Source organism: Canis lupus, chromosome 22, assembly GCF_011100685.1.
Source record: "Canis lupus familiaris isolate Mischka breed German Shepherd chromosome 22, alternate assembly UU_Cfam_GSD_1.0, whole genome shotgun sequence".
NCBI classification, from domain to species: Eukaryota; Metazoa; Chordata; class Mammalia; order Carnivora; family Canidae; genus Canis; species Canis lupus.
Genome location: NC_049243.1, coordinates 49,495,758 through 49,515,485, shown reverse-complemented (window position 1 = coordinate 49,515,485; position 19,728 = coordinate 49,495,758). Strand labels below are relative to the sequence as shown.

General features: G+C 38.4%; 2 protein-coding genes across 5 annotated transcripts in view; one reads left to right on the top strand and one right to left on the bottom strand.

Moving 5' to 3' along the window:
• UBAC2 (UBA domain containing 2) overlaps positions 1–19,728 on the bottom strand; it is a 179,691-nt gene that overhangs the window by 73,660 nt on the left and 86,303 nt on the right. The gene's annotated exons all lie outside the window — the stretch shown is intronic.
• On the top strand, positions 4,655–19,711 carry GPR183 (G protein-coupled receptor 183). 3 transcript variants are annotated; one of them, XM_038569941.1, is made up of 4 exons: positions 4,671–4,804; positions 10,057–10,237; positions 12,704–12,873; positions 18,084–19,711. In XM_038569941.1, the coding sequence occupies exon 4, from the start codon at positions 18,114–18,116 to the stop codon at positions 19,182–19,184; it is 1,071 nt and encodes a 356-aa protein (XP_038425869.1). In that variant the 5' UTR covers positions 4,671–4,804; positions 10,057–10,237; positions 12,704–12,873; positions 18,084–18,113; the 3' UTR covers positions 19,185–19,711. The 3 variants fall into 3 exon arrangements, with proteins under 3 accessions (XP_038425870.1, XP_038425868.1, XP_038425869.1); XM_038569942.1 differs by lacking the exon at positions 10,057–10,237 and having other exon boundaries at positions 4,655–4,804; positions 18,086–19,711; XM_038569940.1 differs by lacking the exons at positions 10,057–10,237; positions 12,704–12,873 and having other exon boundaries at positions 4,662–4,804.

The following is a 19,728-nucleotide window of genomic DNA, read 5'->3' as shown; positions in this document are numbered from 1 at the left end:
ACTGAGCCCCATGTAGGGCTCTGTGCTGAGCAAGGAGTCTGCTTGAGGTTCTCTCCCTCTGCTCCTCCCTCAACTCACGCGTGTGGATGATCTCTCTCTCTCTCAAATAAATAAATAAATCTTTTTTTAAAAGTCTCCCATTCTGTATGTTGGTAAATTGAACACCAATAAAAAATAAATTAAAAAAATAAAAAAAAATAAAAGTCTCCCATTAGATTATTAATTGTCAGAAAGCTCAATATTTTATTTGGCATTGCATCCCCTGATACTATGTAAATCCTTACATATAATTTACTCTCAATATTTGATTGTAAAAAACTGACAAAGCAATTTTAATGAAGAGAGAGTTATATAAGCTGCCATTCTATGGATAAAGAGGTTTTATATATTATATATATATATAATATATATATATAATATATATTATATATATATAATACTCAGCCATGAGAAAAAATGAAATCTTGCCACTTGCAACGATGTGGATAAAACTAGAGTATTATGCTAAGTGAAATAAGTCAATCACAGAAAGATGATTTATCCTATGATTTTACTCATATTTAAGAAACAAAACAGGGGATCCCTGGGTGGTGCAGCGGTTTGGCGCCTGCCTTTGGCCCAGGGCACGATCCTGGAGACCCGGGATCGAATCCCACGTCAGGCTCCCGGTGCATGGAGCCTGCTTCTCCCTCTGCCTGTGTCTCTGCCTCTCTCTCTCTCTCTCTCTCTGTGTGACTGTCATAAATAAATAAAAATTAAAAAAAAAAAAAAGAAACAAAACAGGACAATAGGAGAAGGGAGGGGAAAACAAAACAAGATGAAATCAGAGAGCGAGACAAACCATAAGAGACTCTTAATCCTAGGAGACAATCTAAGGGTCATTGGAGGGGAGGAGGGATAGGGTGGGAGGAATGATATTCAGGAGGGCACATGAAGTAATGAGCACTGGATGTTATATGCAACAGATGAATCACTGAACCCTACCTCTGAAACTAATAATATACTATATGTTAACTGAATTGTAATAAGAAAAACCCTGCCATTCTAAATACCACACAAGAGAACACTTTCGTTATATTTTAACTTAGCTAAACTCAAAGTAGCTTTCCATTAAACCTACAAGGCCCTGCATGCCAGACCCTGAACTCTCCCTGCCACTTGCTGTGGCTGCTCCCTCCACGCTGGGCCAGTGCGTGTCTCACTCTAGCCCCAGCAGGCATGTGGTGCCCCCGGGCATGTCCACCTCCTGGCTACCTTCCCAGAGACGTGTACCATTTACTCCCTCATACCCTTCTGCTCTTTCCTTACATAGCTCCTTCTTGGCCTCCTCATTCCAAAGTGCAACCCCTAGGCCACCTCACAGACCCAACCCCACTCAGAATTCTCTATTTCCTTTTCCCATAGCACCTATAACCTCCTAATCCACTACATGACTTATCATCTGTTTCTCTGACTGAAGGGAAACTCCATGGAGCCTGAGATTTCTGTTGGTTTTGTTTGCTGCTTTATCACTGCTCTCTAAAATGATGCCTGACACAGAGCGGTGCTTAAAAAATACTTGCTGAACAAATAAATTTCTCTTTAAAGTGGCAAACTACACAGTTTCATATACATACTCAAAATATGGCCTTCTCCTCTCCTGATAATAATAATAAAACTCTATTTTGGTTGCACTTGAGAGATCTCACACCAGGACAGGTTTTTTGAGGTACTTAATTTATAGAAGTTCTTTTGTTTATATTTAGCAACACAGTGTAAAGGATGATGTTACAATAGAGAATTGGAGGCCATGTTCCTGTTTGAGGTTACATTTCAATGTGAACTAAGAAAAATCCTGATAGGAATTTTAATGACCACAGTTCATGTCTTATACACCAATAAAAGAAGTTTAAAAATTCCTTAGAAGTTATTAATCACTGTGTAGTTTTAAATGATGACTAAGTACTAGACCACATATACATACCCATAATACAAAAGCACACATTTCAGACCATGAACATACAGGTTGTTTTGTAGAAATTTCCGTTGCTATTTCTATACACACAGACTTCACAAAATATCATACTGTTATTAGTCACTGACCAGTTTTTCTCTTTTCCTTATTTTATGACACAACATCTGTTCTATTGTCAACAATAATTCAGTTTGACCCTTTTCAAGCTATGACTAGCTAACTTCTGAGAGCCCTATCGGGCTCAAGCATATGAAGCTGAAGTACAGAAAAAGGAAAGGAGGTTATAGTTCATTTCATCCTTCCTTCCTTCCACTAAAATCACTAATATTTACTATCTACTATACACTCACAATAGTACTTGATAGAATACTAGAAAACATTCACTTCAGATCACAAATGTCCATCGTATCTCTTCTAAGAAGAGGACACTGATTGCACTTTTATAGTACAGCAGAAGAAACCCTGGTAACTTTCAAAGACAATAGAAATAAGGCTTGTGGGCTCATGCAATTATCGCACACTATGCCCCACAGCATCTCACAGGACAATCACTCCATTCCCTTTTCTTTACATACTCACCTTCTCTAATACCAAATAGGAGGTAGATCCAGTTTGCTAGAACATTTCCTTCAACTAGGTGAGTTTTTCATTATATAACAATGTTTTACATAATAAAAGCTATTTCAAAAAAATAAAAATCAAAACACCCCACAAGGATGTTCTTCCAACAAAGAGAGAAGCTTCTCAACAGTGTCCTTCCTTGGGACGCCTGGGTGGCTCAGCGGTTGAGCACCTGCTTTCCACCCAGGGCATAATCCTGGAGTCCTGGGATCAAGTCCCACATCGGACTCCCTGAGTGGAGCCTGCTTCTCCCTCTGCCTGTGTCTCTGTCTCTCTCTCTCTCTCTCTGTGTCTCTCATGAATAAATAAATAAAATCTTTAAAAAAAACAAAACAAAAAAACCCCAGAGTCTTCTTCAAGTATTCTTCAATACAAGTTTTAAATAACTCATCCTAGAATATATTTTATCATATTTATCCAGCAACCATAAAATCTCTTTATTTCCTAAGAATTTTTGCACTAGGAATTATCTTGGCGATCATTTACTTCAATACCTTTATTTTACAGACAGTGAGATGGAGGTCCAAAGATTTGTGTAAGTTGTTGCTCTTCTGTCTGTCAGTGTTCCTTTATAGATCTTCAGCCTTTTAGAGCTTAGAAGAACCAAGTATGCTTCTAGATGGAAAGATATCACTGAGGGGCTGAAGCCCCTTGGCCATTTTGACAGATCCTAGAGTGGAAGGTCTGAAGTCAGAGTTATAAATTCCTACCAAATGATTCAATTCTTTCTATATCATTCCTCAAAATAGTCGACCAGTTTATATAGGCACCTAAATCAGAAACAGCCTATTCCATTTTTTTATGATCCTAACTTTTGGAAACTACCTTTATAATTTGATTTGAAAGCTGTCTCCAGTAACTTCCTCTACTGGCCTTCCTTCTATTCTCTAGAGTCAGGAAGATTGACATACGCAACCTAAATTCTTTTCTGTGAGACAGTTTTCAAATACATGATGATGATCACTGCCCTGCCAAGCCTAAACATTCTCAGTTTATTAGATCATTTCTCCTAAGACTCAGGATCCAGACCCCTACCAGCATAGTCACAGTAGTCATCTATATGCCCTTCGTAAAATGCAGCACCCAGAGCTGACTGCGAATAGCCATATCAGTCCTGGGTAAGTGTAAATATCACCTCTCTCATTCTGACAACTATATGTCTATTCACTTAGCCTACATATAAATTGCACTGTGCTAGCCCTGTTACATAGTTGGTTTAAACTGAGCCAACTAGAACTATACGGTGAACACCATAGTCTCCATCCTATGCACAAAGTCTGGATTTTCAGCTATAAAATGTTCCCCTTTAACTCCTCCCTTGTCACTCCTGTGTCCATGCAGTCATAGATTGTGTCAGTTGGCCTCCTGCCTGAAAACATTGACTAGTCCTAGTACAATGCAAAAGAGCATCATTCCTACTCACCACAGAATCCTTTGCTTCTTTCTCATAAGCTGTTAAGATACAGAATGAGCAAACTACTCTCTGCAACAAGTTTCCAGGTAGACAGAATTATCATAGTCAACATTTCTAAAAAATATTTTATTTATTTATGAGAAAGAGGGGCGGGGGGAGCAGAGACACAGGCAGAGGGAGAAGCAGGCTCCATGCAGGGAGCCCAATGTGAGACTCGAACCCAGGGATCCAGGGTTACGCCCTGGGCCAAAGGCAGGCATCAAACCACTGAGCCACTCCACTGAGCCACCCAAGGACCCCCATTTTTTTTCTTCAAAAAAATTTTTAAAATCACTTTTACACAGAATATGGATACAAAGTCATTAGTAATTGTTTTTTTCTTTTTCTTTAAAACATTTAAAAACTCACACTTTTACACAGAATATGTATACAAAGTCATTAGTAATTGTTGGTTCTTTTTTTTTTTTTCTGGTTAAGGTTTATTGCTTAGTCTTCCCTTCAAAGAATTTTAATACTTAACTCTTTATTAAAAAAACTTACAAAGTTCCACAGATATTACCAAGGGGTTTTTGGATAATTATTCAAAAAAAAAGTCACTAACAGAAAAATTTCACTTCCTACTTGAAAAAAAAGTGCTCACGCATATATGAGGTTAAGTGATCGCTACACTATGCTCAGTCACAAGGTGACAGGAAAAAAAAGCCACCACCCATAAAAGGATGCCTGCATAATCTCTCTTAACAACATGCCAAAGTAAGCTACTTCAGTTGGGCAAACACTGCTACTCCATGGAGGCCCCAACAAGTCACTCAGAGGTAAGTACTACATACATATATATATATATTTTTTAACAAAGTCTTTTGTAAAACTTTAAAAGCCTACTTAAGGAAGGTATATAGGAATAGAATCTATTCAATGGCAACTATACATTTCTAACAAAAACTGTATAATTAGTATAGTTTAGACTCTTTGATAACCGGCAGTTCTAATTAGCTAATATTGAGGTCGGTGAGAATAATGGATCATGCCAGAAATCTATGCTCAAAAAAAGGGTTTACTTTGTACTTCTGTGTGAACTCAAAATTGCAAAAAAACAGTATCCACTATAAATCAGTAAATAATGCCAATATTTCAGGATACTTTAGTATGAAAGGAAAGGAACAAAGTTGTTTTTAATTTTTTAATTTTTTAAATTTTATATTTTATGTATTCATGAGAGACATAGAGAGAGAGAAGCAGAGACACAGGCAGAGGGAGAAGCAGGCTCCATGCAGGGAGCCCAATGTGGGACTCGATCCTGGGACTCGATCCTGGGACTCCAGGATCACGCCCTGGGTCGAAGGCAGGGGCTAAACCACTGAGCCATACAGTATGTGTCCCACAAAGTTATTCTAAAATGGAATATTCCTACACTTAAATGCATGTGTATACCAATTATTCAGCACAATTTAAAATAAAAGAGTCATTACATTCTACTATTTGACCATGTATCTATGTATATAAAGGTCTTTTCTATATCTCTATTACTTCTATACTTTCTGGCATTTCTCTGGAGAGAATCTCAGTACTAGAATTCCTTGGGCAAAGGTATAAATGTTTTTAAAGCTTCATATATAAATTGATATTTTTTGGTTTACAAAACATTTTAGCAATTTACCCTTCCACTAGTGACAGTTTGAGCTTTACTGCTTCTCAGCTAACCTGAGTATTTTAATTATAAATATAAACTGTTAATTTGATAAGTGAAAAATAAACCCATTGCTTGCTTTATATTTATTTGATGATCACAAAAGCTACACATGTCTATTTTCTCTAGAATTTCATGTGCCTAAAATAATGTCATAAAACAATAAGGTATATGCAATGATTTGCAATATTTATGTCCAGATTAGGAATGGAAGTAATAGAAATTTTTGGCAAAATATAAGCTGTGAGGAGACTTCCTCTAAAGGAAGGGGGGGGTGTCCTGGCGGGTATCACTCGAAGTACAACACAGTGCAGTGGTTCAGAGCATGGGCTCTGTAGTCAGGCCTTGAACCTGGGCTTGATTATTTCTAGGCTGTGTGGCCTAGGGTAGTCTCTGACTTCAGTTGCTTCATTTGTAAAACGGGGAGTAGTAATACAGCTAAGTCCTTGTCACCCTGGCCATCACATAGTATATGCTAGAAAACTACTATCATTCCCCCCTCCCTCTACCCATTAAACTACCAAAGGATGAATACAATAGGCAGTTTCCTTGCCCCATTATTTTGTGAGAGTTATTTTTCTTAAACTTATTTGCAGATCTTTATAGAATATTTTACATAAAGATTGGGTCTGTGGAGGGTAAACATCTCACTGTGCTCACCGTCTGGACTCTGCATCTGCTAATATTTCAGTACATGCTTTCTCTCCAGGGCTTAATTGTACTTTTGGGACATAACATTGCAAAGAGCACACTGCTGCACAAAGCCTCCTCACTCACTGGCTTGCCATCTACCATGTGGCGATGGTGCTGGTAATGCCTCTTCTAAGTTACTTTCAATTGGCTTCCAAGAGCTTATTAGTAATACGACCAGTCATTTACTGGAATAAACACCACCTCAGGTCACTATATGACTTTCCTTCACTTAAGTAACCCATAGGCATTTATTAGCTATCTATTGTGGGATGGTTCTGAAACACTCTACGGGATAAGAATGTTGTAAGAGAGAAAGCCATGGTCCTTTTAAGGATGAGCGTTTAAAAGGAAGAGCTTCCCATCCAGCAGAGGAGTTTAGAAGTGAGGCTTCTCCCCCTGCCGTGAGTAAGGGCCTGCTGCAGCGTTCAAGGCCACAGAGTACAGAGCATGCTGAGGGTGTGCAAGCCCCTCCAGCCCATAGAACTCCTCAGCTTTTCAAGAACTCTGTAAAGTACAGGGCTTCAATGTCAGATGAGATAATACACATGAAAATCATCTGGAAACTGTAGAGTTAACATGTCTTGAAAGCTCAAAGAGAAGAATAAAAATATTGTGTTAAATGTCTGCAAATACCTAAATAAGTAGTATAAAAATAAATTAATAGCATAAAAGCTATCCTAGGGGGTGCCTGGTGTCTCAGTTGGTTAAGTGTCTTCCTTGGGCTCAGGGGTCCTGGGATCAGCCCCTGCTCAGCAGAGAGTCTATTTCTCCCTCTCTGCCCCTCCCCCTGGTCATGCTTGCTTTCTCTCTCTCGAATAAATAAAATCTTTCTAAAAAATAAAAAAATGAAAGACGCTATCCTTGGTATTTACCATCTTCTTTCAGTCCAAATTGTTTTATGGAAATATTATTAAAAATAGTAAAATCTAAATTCATTTGTAAAACCTTTACTTGCTTTAAAATATGTTTCAAGTAAATTAATGAATGCCTTCGTTTAAATCAATATATTCCCTTCTTCTCCTCCCTTCCTCCATCTCCCCAGCTCTCCTCTTCTTTCTAGTTCAGACAGGATAAGTTGGTATGTGTTAAAGTTTTGAAAAATCTTCCTATTTTTACCTGTTTTCTACCAATAACACCAGATCATGTTGGAAACAGGAGCTAGGGATAAAACACTGCACCGAATGTGATTTCTGGAGTCAAACTGCCAGGATTGAATCCTGACACCTAACAGCTGTGTCTTTAGACACATCATGTAAAGGCTCTGTGCCTCAGTTTCACCACTGGAATGGGTTTGTGAAAATTCTGTGATGATTCAGTGAGTGAATAAATATGGAGTACCCAGAACAGTACCTGGAAGACAGTCTGCACTTCACAATACTGGTTACTATTACTAATCAAGAACTCTGATAAGGAACCTCTGACTGAGGATGGAGAAAGCTGGCACTCTGCTGTCCTGTACTGGGTAGTTATTGGGCCTCAGTCCTGGGTCAGCTGGAGATATACAAGATTCACAGTTCTTACTCAAAGGATTGCACCGGCTAGTGGGAAACAGAAAAATAAACCTAACAACACTGATGCTAATACAGAGCACAGTGTCCTCACAAGGATATTCCATGCTGCTTTTCTTGAGGGGTGCTGGTAAGAAAGCAGGAGAGGATAAAATCAAGGAAGTTTCTAGGAACAGTTGATTTTTAACTAAGTCTTGAAGGAAATAGAAGCAAAGGATTTGGGACAAAGGAAGGATGCCTGGGTTGCTCAGGGTTGAGAGTCTGCCTTCAGCTCAGGGTCCTGAGATCGAGTCCTGTATCAGGCTCCTTGCAGGAAACCTGCTAATCCCTATGCCTATGTTTCTGCCTCTCTTTCCATATCTCTCATGAATAAATAAAATCTTAAAAAAAAAAAAGGATACAGGACAAAGGAGAGGAGGCATCAGACAGAAGCAAGAGTGCCTAAAAAGCACAGAGCTGTGAGAGAACACAGGACATCAAAAAACTGCAAATAATTTAGTAAGGCTGGAGCCAGGGATCACAGGGAGAAGACGGCCAGAGAGCCAGCTGTGGAAGAAGACAGTGCAGTCACAAGGAAATCATGTGTCACGACTGAGAGCTTTCCATTTGCCCAGGGTGGTCGATAGGCTGCATTTGAAAGGCATCGTGAGAGTGGCAGCAGTAGCTCCAGGGAGAAGCAAGGGTGGTCTGAGGGGCAGGCAGTGGGAGTGGGAGTCGTATAAGGACAGGCAGAGGGACAGACAAACCCACAGTGCAGTGGAGAGGTGGAGGGTGGGAGTCAGGAGGCTGAAGGCACAGGAACTGCTGATGGGAGGTGGTGGGTGAAGGAGCGCATGGAGCCCTGGACACCTCTGGGACTCCTAACCTAGCACCCACGCTGAGGGAGGACCCCAAGCAAATGACCTTATCTCTGAAATTCTGTTATCCACAAAGTAAGGATATTTAATGTTTCTGACTAATTTCCATGAGGTAAGAGACAAAAAACAAAACCTGAAACTCCCTTGAACTTTAAGGAGAAAAGGCACATATGTTTTCTAGAAACCTTCTGGACTTAAAGGATAAAGACTCTACAGACTCAGATCTTCGCTATAAAATCTTTTTAAATTATTCAATTATCCTACTTATAGGTCAAATCCTGCCACATGGAAACACAGTATTTGTCTTCCTCACACTGTAATGAGTATTACAGTGGGGTTCTTTTTTTTCTTACAACTCCTAAACATTACATTGTATAACTCTAGTCCTTTGTACTACCACCTCCTTTGTCTTCATGTTTGAGAACTTTCACACCATCCTCGTCAGTACTAAAGCTGCCAAAAGCCACACAAAGAAAATCAGTGAAAGGTGAAAGAAAAATAGCTGGAATATGTGAAACCCCAAATGTGCAAGTGGGTGTTTGATCAAATAATCCAAATGTCAGGCCCCTTCCCCTTTAATCCCAAGGTACATGTTTACAGAAGGTGACATGGTCTTCAGTGCCCACTAGGTCAGGATGCCAGAGGCACAAGTAACCTACAGATTGGCAAATGCTAGTTGGGTTTTGTTTTGTTGTTTGTTTGTTTGTTTTTCCTGGATCTTCAAAAAGTTCTCCATGGCCTTAGTAAGACTGTTGTCCTGTACTGGGTAGTTATTGGGCCTCAGTCCTGGGTCAGCTGGAGATATATAAGATGATGTTCTGCAGACCTCCTGAGAGGTGGTCAGAACCAGCCTAGGCCATGGCATCAGCGGCAGCATCACACTTTCCAAAAAAAGCGAGCTCCCAGGGGGCAGGCCAGGGAGGTTCTCGCATACAGACAACCACAGACAACACTACACTGAGCACACTCTGGCAGGTGTGACATTCTATCCTGACAAAGTACAAGCAGCTGTCAGTGTGTCAGCTTCCTGGACAATGTTCCCTATATCCTTCCCAAAAGGACTCGACCACAGTTACCTACCAAAATAGGACTCAAAGCTGGTTGGGGGAAAAAAATCACCTGAAAGTATAGAAAGATTTGCTTCATTAAAGTGAACTGGGCGTGTGCTACCAGTGCAGCCGAGTGGCAGCTTACTGGAACACCCCTTCTGACTTTGCCCATGAAGTGACAAAAGGCTGTGCCCATGCTGCTCATAGTCCTTCTGTGCCTTAGGTTTCTGTCCCCCAGCAGGAATTAATGTTTCCCACCTGCCTACTTTACAGGCAAATGGCCCACACAACTGCTCAGGTGATGATTTTTAGTCAACTAAAAAGAAGGTGAAAAAAAATCATTGGTTGAGTGCGAGGCCACCATGTGTGTGATGCTGGACCAAACTCAGATGTCTCTGATCAGTCAAGAAGGAGGAGGCTTTCTCAAGTAACTGACAAGTGCTCATAAAACTAGGTAACCAGAGGAAGAAGTAAAGCTTTCTTTTGTGTGTGGTGGGCAGGGGGAGAGGGGTGTTTATTCTCAAGGGCACTGTTAAACAGCCAAGGCCTGCTACTTGATACATCTGTGTTTGTGTAGTTCCTCAGCAGATCGAATCCTTATTGTTCCGCAGGACCCAAGCTTTCACCTATAATCTCCTTTCTCAAAGCTTTCATTTTTTTCCCCCACTCCAGAAACTCCTAAACCTTACCTCTCCTCCAGAAAATAGTCAAAGGACAATGTATCAAGAGAAATCAGAGAAAGATCAGATCAATCAACACTTATCATTTAACAACATACAAATATAATTCATATCTATGTGTCCACATTGTGTGGCTCTTCTGGTTTTTGAAAGCATGGTCCTGGAACTTCCTCTTTGGTGCATGTGGGCACTTGAGTGAGATCATCTTGATGTGTAAATATGGTCTCCAGCATACTTGGTCTTACAGAGAAGTCACCTCCTATTGCCTCACATGACTTGAACCATTCAAAGCAATGCTAAGGCCTGAATTTACACAAAATTACTAGAGGTTTAGCTCTTTTTCATTTAAGGTTGTTGACGGTTATTATGTGAATAAATTATCAGAGGTAAAAGCAACATTTCAGGAATCTTAAAGCAAAAACTAAAAGCTGGTATTCTCGTTCATACTAAAATCTTTGAATATAGTGGTTTTATTCTGTTTCTGCTACAAATAAAAGCTAAGATATCATTATCCAAGCAAGTTGGTACCAGGGTAAATACTTCCAGAGTACAAATTACATTAGAGCTTAGACAATTTTCTTAAATACTAAAAGATGAGTTTTGCGTTAGTTTCTGTGGCTAGAAAGAACTTGTCAGCTCATGTCAACATGTCCGGTTATGCAAAAATGAGATGATAATGTCTTAAGAAACGTTAGCTGCTCTAGTAGCAGTGAAGTCAACTCTAAACACACAAAGACCCACTTCCGAAAACATAAGTAAAAATACAGTGGAGGATATTTTGCTGTGGAAGAACATGCTGTTTTACATATGCTAGAATAGTAGCAGAGTTATCAATATTGCATTACAGAGACAAAACTGGGATAGACTCCTTTGCTTAATAACAAAAATGGCAAGAGAACTGGCATAGGTGGCTGCCAGGAAGGCTGTAGGTACTTCACTGTCAAGAGGTAAGGGGGTTCCTCAGATAGGACCTGAATACAGCCCCACACTTCATGCAGCCCAGTTACTAATTGTGCTCTTGGGGCAAAGTCTCAATCCTCATTCATGTCCCTCAGAGATGGGGGTATTAAGGACAGTTTCGTGACCACATACACCTTTCCACTAGAAAGCGTTATGAGGAAATTATAATTATTATAGATAAAAGTATTCCAAGGAAAAAAGAGCTAAACACTTCTTTGTGCTGTTCTCTAGGTAGTAAAATTATAAGACACAATACTTCCAAGTACAATACAGTATATCTATACTACTAACATGTCAGAAGCTGTTGTCTAATGATTATAAAAATGTAAAATACTTAAGAGGTGCTTGGCTGGCTCAGGCGGTAGAGCATGTGACTCTTGATCTGGGGATCATCAGTTCAAGCCCCCCGCTGAGTGTAGAGTTTACTTTAAAAAAAAAAAAAAAAATTGGGATCCCTGAGTGGCTCAGTGGTTTAGTGCCTGCCTCTGCCTGTGTCTCTGCCTCTTTCTCTCTCTCTCTCTCTCTGTGTCTCTCATGAATAAATAAATAAAATCTTAAAAAAAAAAGATTAACTTATTTTAAAAATATTTAAAATGTATTAAAAAAATAAACAGATAAAGGAAGAAAAGGAGAAAGGGAGGTGGGAAGAAGTTAGTTATACCTGAAAAAAAAGATTAAAAGAGCAGTTTGCAATCCAAAGGTTGCTAAGGAGTATTGTAATCCAAAGAGCAAGCAGAACCCTGGTAGGTGTGAGAAGGAGCCACTGGAACAAGAGTGAGATAATGTCTCTTTAGATGGCAGCACATTCCCAACATCATACATACATCCATCAGTTTCAGGCTCTCCCATACTGAAAGATCTCCTCTCGGCATTTCCAGGACCTAGCATATGACAACACTAAAAGCAATTTTTGCTGAATAAAAGAATGGAGTAAGTCAAGGTTCAGGAAAGTAATATCAAATGGATTAGAGGAAGGTATAAAATAATACCTCCGAGGGAAGATATTAATAAACTAAGATTCATTCATCTGAGAATGTAATAACAATGGTCAAGCACATGAAAGCATCTTCCTCTCAATTTGGAAAACATAAAATTGACTAAAACTAGAGCATCAATAGCTTAGGACAATCAAGAACTAAGGTAATATGCTAGTGTCACTAACAAAATCAACTTTCGAGAGCTTATCAAACATCCAAATGACCAGATTTGAAGACTGCCTTGGTTCGTCTTTACCAAAGATCATTTCTGAGCCATCCTATTTACATGACCACATTGTGCAGGTGTCTCTCTGATTGACTCAGCACGAAGGTGAGCAGTAAGAGGCGCATCAAGAGTCTTTCCCTCAGGGTTCTACGCTATCCCAGAAGTGGGAACTCCACCGTCCTCAGAAGAATTATTCCCCTGCTCTGGAGCGGCTGGGCCACATTGTTCCCGGGCTGTTTATTTACAGGTAAGAATGGTTCTTAAAGCCTGGATGACTTTGAAACCATAGGCTCTTAGTTCTATGAGCTGCCCCTGCCAAGCAAGGATGGGACAGAGTAGGAGACCCAAAGCCTGGTTGCCACGAAGAAGCATCCAGCATGACCTTTTAACTTGTATGACATGCAGTTTTCTCACACGGCAAGTAAGTAGGTGAGAGCAGTACTTAGCCCACAGGCTTACTGTGAGAGTGCTTCCAGATAGGGCTTCAAGGTAGGCGCCTAATAAAAATTCATGCATCGACCCAAATAAAGTGCACTGAAGGACCACCTCTGAAATGCATTGCAGATGATAAGGTTTTTGTAAGAAGAACTGACCTAAAGAATTTTTTTTTTATTTTAAGAATTGTTTTTCTTAGATTAAGTTATTTATCTAGTTCCTCATTTCATAGGCAATTCATGTTCGGTATTAGAAATTTAAAGGTATATGGACAAAACTCAAAAATGACTTGTACAAAATTATGTTTTGGCATACATATCCATACAGGTGTGTATGGATTGTGTATAATTGCTTTTCCTTTCCCCGAAGTGATATGTTGTGTAATCTGCTTTCCTTACTTAATATACGTCTCTGCCCAGTAACAGGCACCCACACTGCCACTTCCAGTGACTGCAGAGTATTCCACTGTATAGCTATCTCATAAGGTATTAACCAATCCCCTGATGATGGACATTTGATTTGTTTGCAAATTTTCATCTTTATAATTAACATCATGTTAAATATTCTTGAAAATCAAATGTTCTGCAACCCCTGCCATTTCTGGCTCTAATGGGTGCCATACTTCATTCAGTAAGAAGTTGGATACATATTTACCACATGGCAACAATGCACGTTCTTCTCTGAGTCTCACATTAACATAACTTTTCTCATCTCTGCAATAATATTTATTCATATGGAGAATTTCTATCCCAGCATGTATTTCAAAAGCATTTCCTGAATCTACCGAGAAATATTCCTCAAAATAAAACAAACATGTTGAGATTTTCAGAAAAAAATTTTCACAGAAAGTACAAAAATAAAAGTTCTTGCTACCTGTTCCTTAAGTTACAGCCCCTGTCTGGGATTTTCACATCTTTGTGTCTAGTCTCAGTTCTTGAAAAGTTACTTCTCACATAAAGCCTTTCCCAACTAAGCGGATAAAGGTTTTTCTACTTTCATTCCACAACTGCAATTTCCATGATTCAAGAAACATTTTTTTTTCTGCACAAAATAGAAAGTCCATATTTGTTGGGTTTTTGTTTTGTTTTCAAATTTATTAATTTCTGTAATTGTCATTTTCTTCTACTTTCCTCGGGCAAACAATTCTCTTCTAGCTTCCTGAACTGTATGTTTATCTATTTTCAATCTTTTTTAAAAAATGCTTTCACAAGCACACAGAGTTGAGTCACTGCGCTGTACACTTGAAACAAATGTAACATGTGCTAACTAGCTCAAATAAAAATTATTTCAGAATAAAAATCTGCAAATAAATGCATTCAGGGCTCTCCGTTACTTCTGAGATTAACACTTCATCTGAATCCCACAGTTAGGCATAAAGTATTTTAGTCATTTTGTTCTAAGTACTTCAAAATTCCCACTCTCATTTCTTAACCCATGAGTGCTTAGAAACATATTTTTTTAGATTCCAAATTTATCCTTTATTTTTTTATCATTCATTTCTAATTTAGTTGCCCTGTAGTCTCTGGCATGTCAGCTGCTAAATTAACAGTTTTCTGAAAGTTCTGAGTCCCTCTGATGACCTCGTACATAGTCAAATTTGCAAAAATGCTCATGTACAAATTCTATAAGGTCACAAATTCTATAAGGTCACATTGGGTAGATCTAAGTCTCTAATCTCTTTTTTATCTGGCATAGTCCAATAAAGATGTGCTAAAATCTCCCACTATGGTTGTGAATTTGCCAATTTCTCCTTTAAATTTTGCTGTTACATGCACAATTTAAGATTATTTTTATGTTTTTTGTGAACTGTTCTTTTTACCTTCTATAGTGACCCTCTTCATCCCTATTAATATTCAATTTGCCTTAAAGTCTGTTTTTTCTTTTCTTTTCTTTTTTTTTTTTTTTTTTTTAGTATTGCTACTCTGGCTTTTCACTGACGGATTTGCCTGATACACATTTTCCCGTGTTTTTATTTTCAACCTGAGTCATTTTTTGAGTTGTATCTCTTCTAAGCAGCATACAGCTGGATTTTTCTTTTTTACAAATCCAAACTGACAGTTCTTTTAATAGGTGAGTTCAATCCATTTAAATTTCTTTCTCATTATCAAGAAAGAAATTATCTTTCTTGATTAATAGAATGTACTACTTCCATTTTTGTTCCCTTTTGCTTTAGGTCATATTTCCTTTTTTTTTTTTTTTAAATAAATTTTTGTTTATTTATGATAGTCACACTCAGAGAGAGAGAGAGAGGCAGAGACACAGGCAGAGGGAGAAGCAGGCTCCATGCACCGGGAGCCCGACGTGGGAGTCGATCCAGGGTCTCCAGGATCGCGCCTTGGGCCAAAGGCAGGCGCCAAACTGCTGCGCCACCCAGGGATCCCTAGGTCATATTTCCATAGTTTAACAGTTAACCTATGTATGTGATGCACACCTATAATATTATAACATTATTCTCTGATAACCCCCACTGTGTGTTAGTTTCACTGTGTAAGATTGTTAGAACTAGAGGCACCCGGGGTGGCTCAGCAGTTTAGCACCGCCTTCGGCCCAGGGCTTGATCCTGGAGACCCAGGATCGAGTCCCACGTCAGGCTCTCTGCATGGAGCCTGCTTCTCCCTCTGCCTGTATCTCTGCCTTTCTCTCTCTCTCTCTCTCTGAGTCTCTCATGAATAAACAAAAATCTTAAAAAAAAAAAAAAAGATTGTTCGAACTAAGCAATCAGAGGAGCAGTTGGTGCTTTGATATGGCTAGGGATAGAGTCTTTCTCTTTTAATATAAACATCATCACTAGATATATTGAAATTTTCCCTAATTTTGCTGAGTTTCAGATGAGATTTGTGCATAGAAACTGTCCTATCAGAATATTTTTCTTTTAAAAATAATTTCACAGAATTTATTGTTCTGCTCTTCCTAAGTTTTATCAAAGTTCAGCCCCATATAAGGAGTTTTATTGTAGTTTCCCACTTTTCGATGTAGGACTTGAAATTTCATCTTAACATTATTTATCACAAGAAAAGAATTGGAAATAATTCATCAAGGGAGTAGCTAAGCAGATTATGCATGAACACACTGGAATACTGTAGAAATATCCAATGTCTGCATGAGATCTATATATGACAGATCTATAGATTATACTGGTCCATGGCCATGTTAAGTGGATAAAGCAGAACACAAGACACCATATGTGTAATGCTTACTAGCATGCAAAATACAGGAATGTACACCGCATGCATCAGTGGGGTACTTGGGAAATGATCTAGTTCAGAATTAATCTTTCCCCCTTAAACAGCTTAAGTTTTTTCTTTCTCTTTCGTCGTTTTTGTCGTGGTTGTCGTGGTTACCATCTTCTTCTTTTTTAAAAGAAAACCTAACTTTCAGTTCCTAACAAGGCCTTAGCTTGTTTCTCATACTTTTTAGGTTAACACAAATCAGATCACTGTGGTAAATTCATATTTCACTAAATAAATGTAACTGATTTCATTTCCTGGCAGTGATATGCATTTGCCCCCCCCACAGAAAAAAAAAAAAAAAGTCCAACTGAAATTCAATTTAAAAGCAGAATTTTACTCTCCTCAGAAATGTGGGTGCTGCACATGATTTTGTTCTTAACCAGACAGTGAATCAGGAAAAAAAGGGGATATTTCTGCCTAAAAAGTTAGTGCATCCCCTCTTCCCACAAAAATATATTTGCTCTATTTAGATGGTTATATTTCCTTTGCCAGAGCTTTGCCAAAATCACCAAATTGTGAGTAAAAACATAAATTTTATTCTTTGATCTTTTATTAAATAGGTAAACATATTACATATCACAGATTTTTTTTCCTTTTGAGGGTACTTCTTAATAATCCCCTTTATCTATTTCACTTATACTCCCCACCTACTTCTCTGGTTAACTACCAGTTTATTATCTGTATTTATGGGTCTGTTTCTGCTTTTTTGTCTTGCATTTCAGACTCCACATATAAGAGAAATCATCTGGTACTTATCTTTGACTTATTTCACTTAGCATAATCCCCTCTAGATCTACCCATGCTGTTGCAAATGACAAGATCTCATTCTTTTTTATGGCTGAGTAATATTTCAGTGCGTGTGTGTATGACTAGTATCTATTCACCTATCAGTGGACACCTGGGTTGCTTCCATATCTTGGCTATTGTAAATAGTGCTAAAATAAACATAGGGGTACATATATCTTTTTGAATTCATATTTTCATTTTCTTTGGGTAAATACATGATAGTGGAATTACTGAATTGTGTGGTATTTCTATTTTTCTTTTTTTTTGAGGAACCTCCATCCTGTTTTCCAGAGTGGCTGCACCAGTTTGCATTCCCATTAACAGTGCACAGGGGTTCCCTTTCTTCTGCATTCTCACCAACACTTGTCTTTTGGATACTAGCATTCTGACCAGTGTGAGGTGATACCTCACTGTGGTTTTCATTTGCATGTTCCTGATAATTAGTGAGGTTAAGTATCTTTTCATGTGTCTGTTGGCCATTTGTATGTGTTTTTTTTTTAAGATTTTATTTATTTATTCATGATAGACATAGAGAGAGAGATAAAGAGAGGCAGAGACACAGGCAGAGGGAGAAGCAGGCTCCACACTGGGAGCCTGACGCAGGACTCAATCCCGGACCCCAGGATCGCGTCCTGGACCAAAGGCAGGCGCCAGACAGCCGAGCCACCCAGGAATCCCCCATTTGTATGTCTTCTTTGGCAAAATATTTATTCAGGTCCTCTGCTCATTTTTAATCAGATTACTTTTGTTTTGAGTCAGAGAAGTTTTTTATATATTTTGGATATTGACCTCTTATTAGATATATCATTTGCAAATATCTTCTCCCAATCACTAGGTTGCCTTTAAAGGTTTTGCTGATGGTTTCCTTTACTGTGCAACACATCACAAGATTTTTAAAAATTATATAAATCTTAAAATTTTAGATGTTAGATCTATAAAAGGGAGTTTACATTGTTTTTACCTAAATATGCTTTTAATCAAAAGTACTCTTCTTGGTTCTTCCTAGAGATTCTGCACACCATTAACGGATACAAAAATGGACAATTTAACTACACCCTCTGCAGCTACTCAGGGAAGTGACTGTGATCTCTATGCACACTACAACACAGCCAGGATACTAATGCCTCTGCATTACAGCATTGTCTTCATAATTGGGCTTGTAGGAAACGTGCTAGCCTTGGTGGTTATTATTCAAAACAGGAAAAAAATCAACTCTACCACTCTATATTCAACAAATTTGGTGATTTCTGATATACTTTTTACCACTGCCTTGCCTACACGGATAGCCTACTATGCACTGGGCTTTGACTGGAGAATCGGTGAGGCCTTGTGTAGGATAACTGCTCTTGTGTTTTACATCAATACATACGCAGGTGTGAATTTCATGACCTGCTTGAGCATTGACCGGTTCTTTGCTGTGGTGCACCCTCTACGGTACAACAAGATGAAAAGAATCGAACATGCAAAAGGCATTTGCATATTTGTCTGGATTCTAGTATTTGCTCAAACACTCCCACTACTCATAAAACCTATGTCAAAGCAGGAGGAAGAAAGGACTACATGCATGGAATATCCAAACTTTGAAGAAACAAAATCTCTTCCGTGGATTCTGCTTGGTGCATGTTTCATAGGATATGTGCTTCCTCTTCTAATCATTCTTGTGTGCTACTCTCAAATCTGTTGCAAACTCTTTAAAACTGCCAAACAAAACCCACTGACTGAGAAATCTGGTGTAAACAAAAAGGCTCTCAACACAATTATTTTTATAATTGTTGTGTTTGTTCTCTGTTTCACACCTTACCATGTTGCAATTATTCAACACATGATTAAGAAGCTTCATTTTCCTGATCTCCTGGAATGCAGCCAAAGACATTCATTCCAGATCTCTCTGCACTTTACAGTATGTCTGATGAACTTCAATTGCTGCATGGACCCTTTTATATATTTCTTTGCATGTAAAGGGTACAAGAGAAAGGTTATGAAGATGCTGAAGCGTCAGGTCAGTGTGTCAATTTCCAGTGCTGTGAGGTCAGCCCCTGAAGAAAACTCACGTGAAATGACGGAAACTCAAACAATGATACATTCCAAGTCTTTAAATGGAAAATAAAAAGGATTAAATCTTGGATTTATAGCAAAGTAGACTGTATGATGAACTTTGCCAGACTTTTCTTATAAAGCAAAATGATTGTTTAACTTCCAAATAGGATTCATGTAAATTCCTTTCATTGGGCATGAGCTCCCATCTCCGACTTGGAAGTAAACTGATATATATTATTTTTTACACTCAAGAAAACAACATAAAGCAAAGTTCTAATTTGTAAATGGAATACTATACCAAAAGGGAGGCTAACTCTCAGTGTAAAAAGTTTTGTGTTAATAAAAAATTTAAGCATCAGTATTTCCTGCCAATCATTTGGCAAAAGAAGACTGTAAGACTGTATATTGCCCATGTAAAAATGTCAATATTGTAATATGTTTCTTTCTTTACGGTAACATATTATTTTGATCCATACTTCTTTCAATCTTAGACTTTCATCTCAATAACATTGGTGTTTTGTTTTGTTTTGTTCTGAGTTATAAAATTTTGTTTCAAAGAACTCTTTTGGAATAAAGAGCAGGATACTACAAAATTAAGAGTATGTCTTTCAATG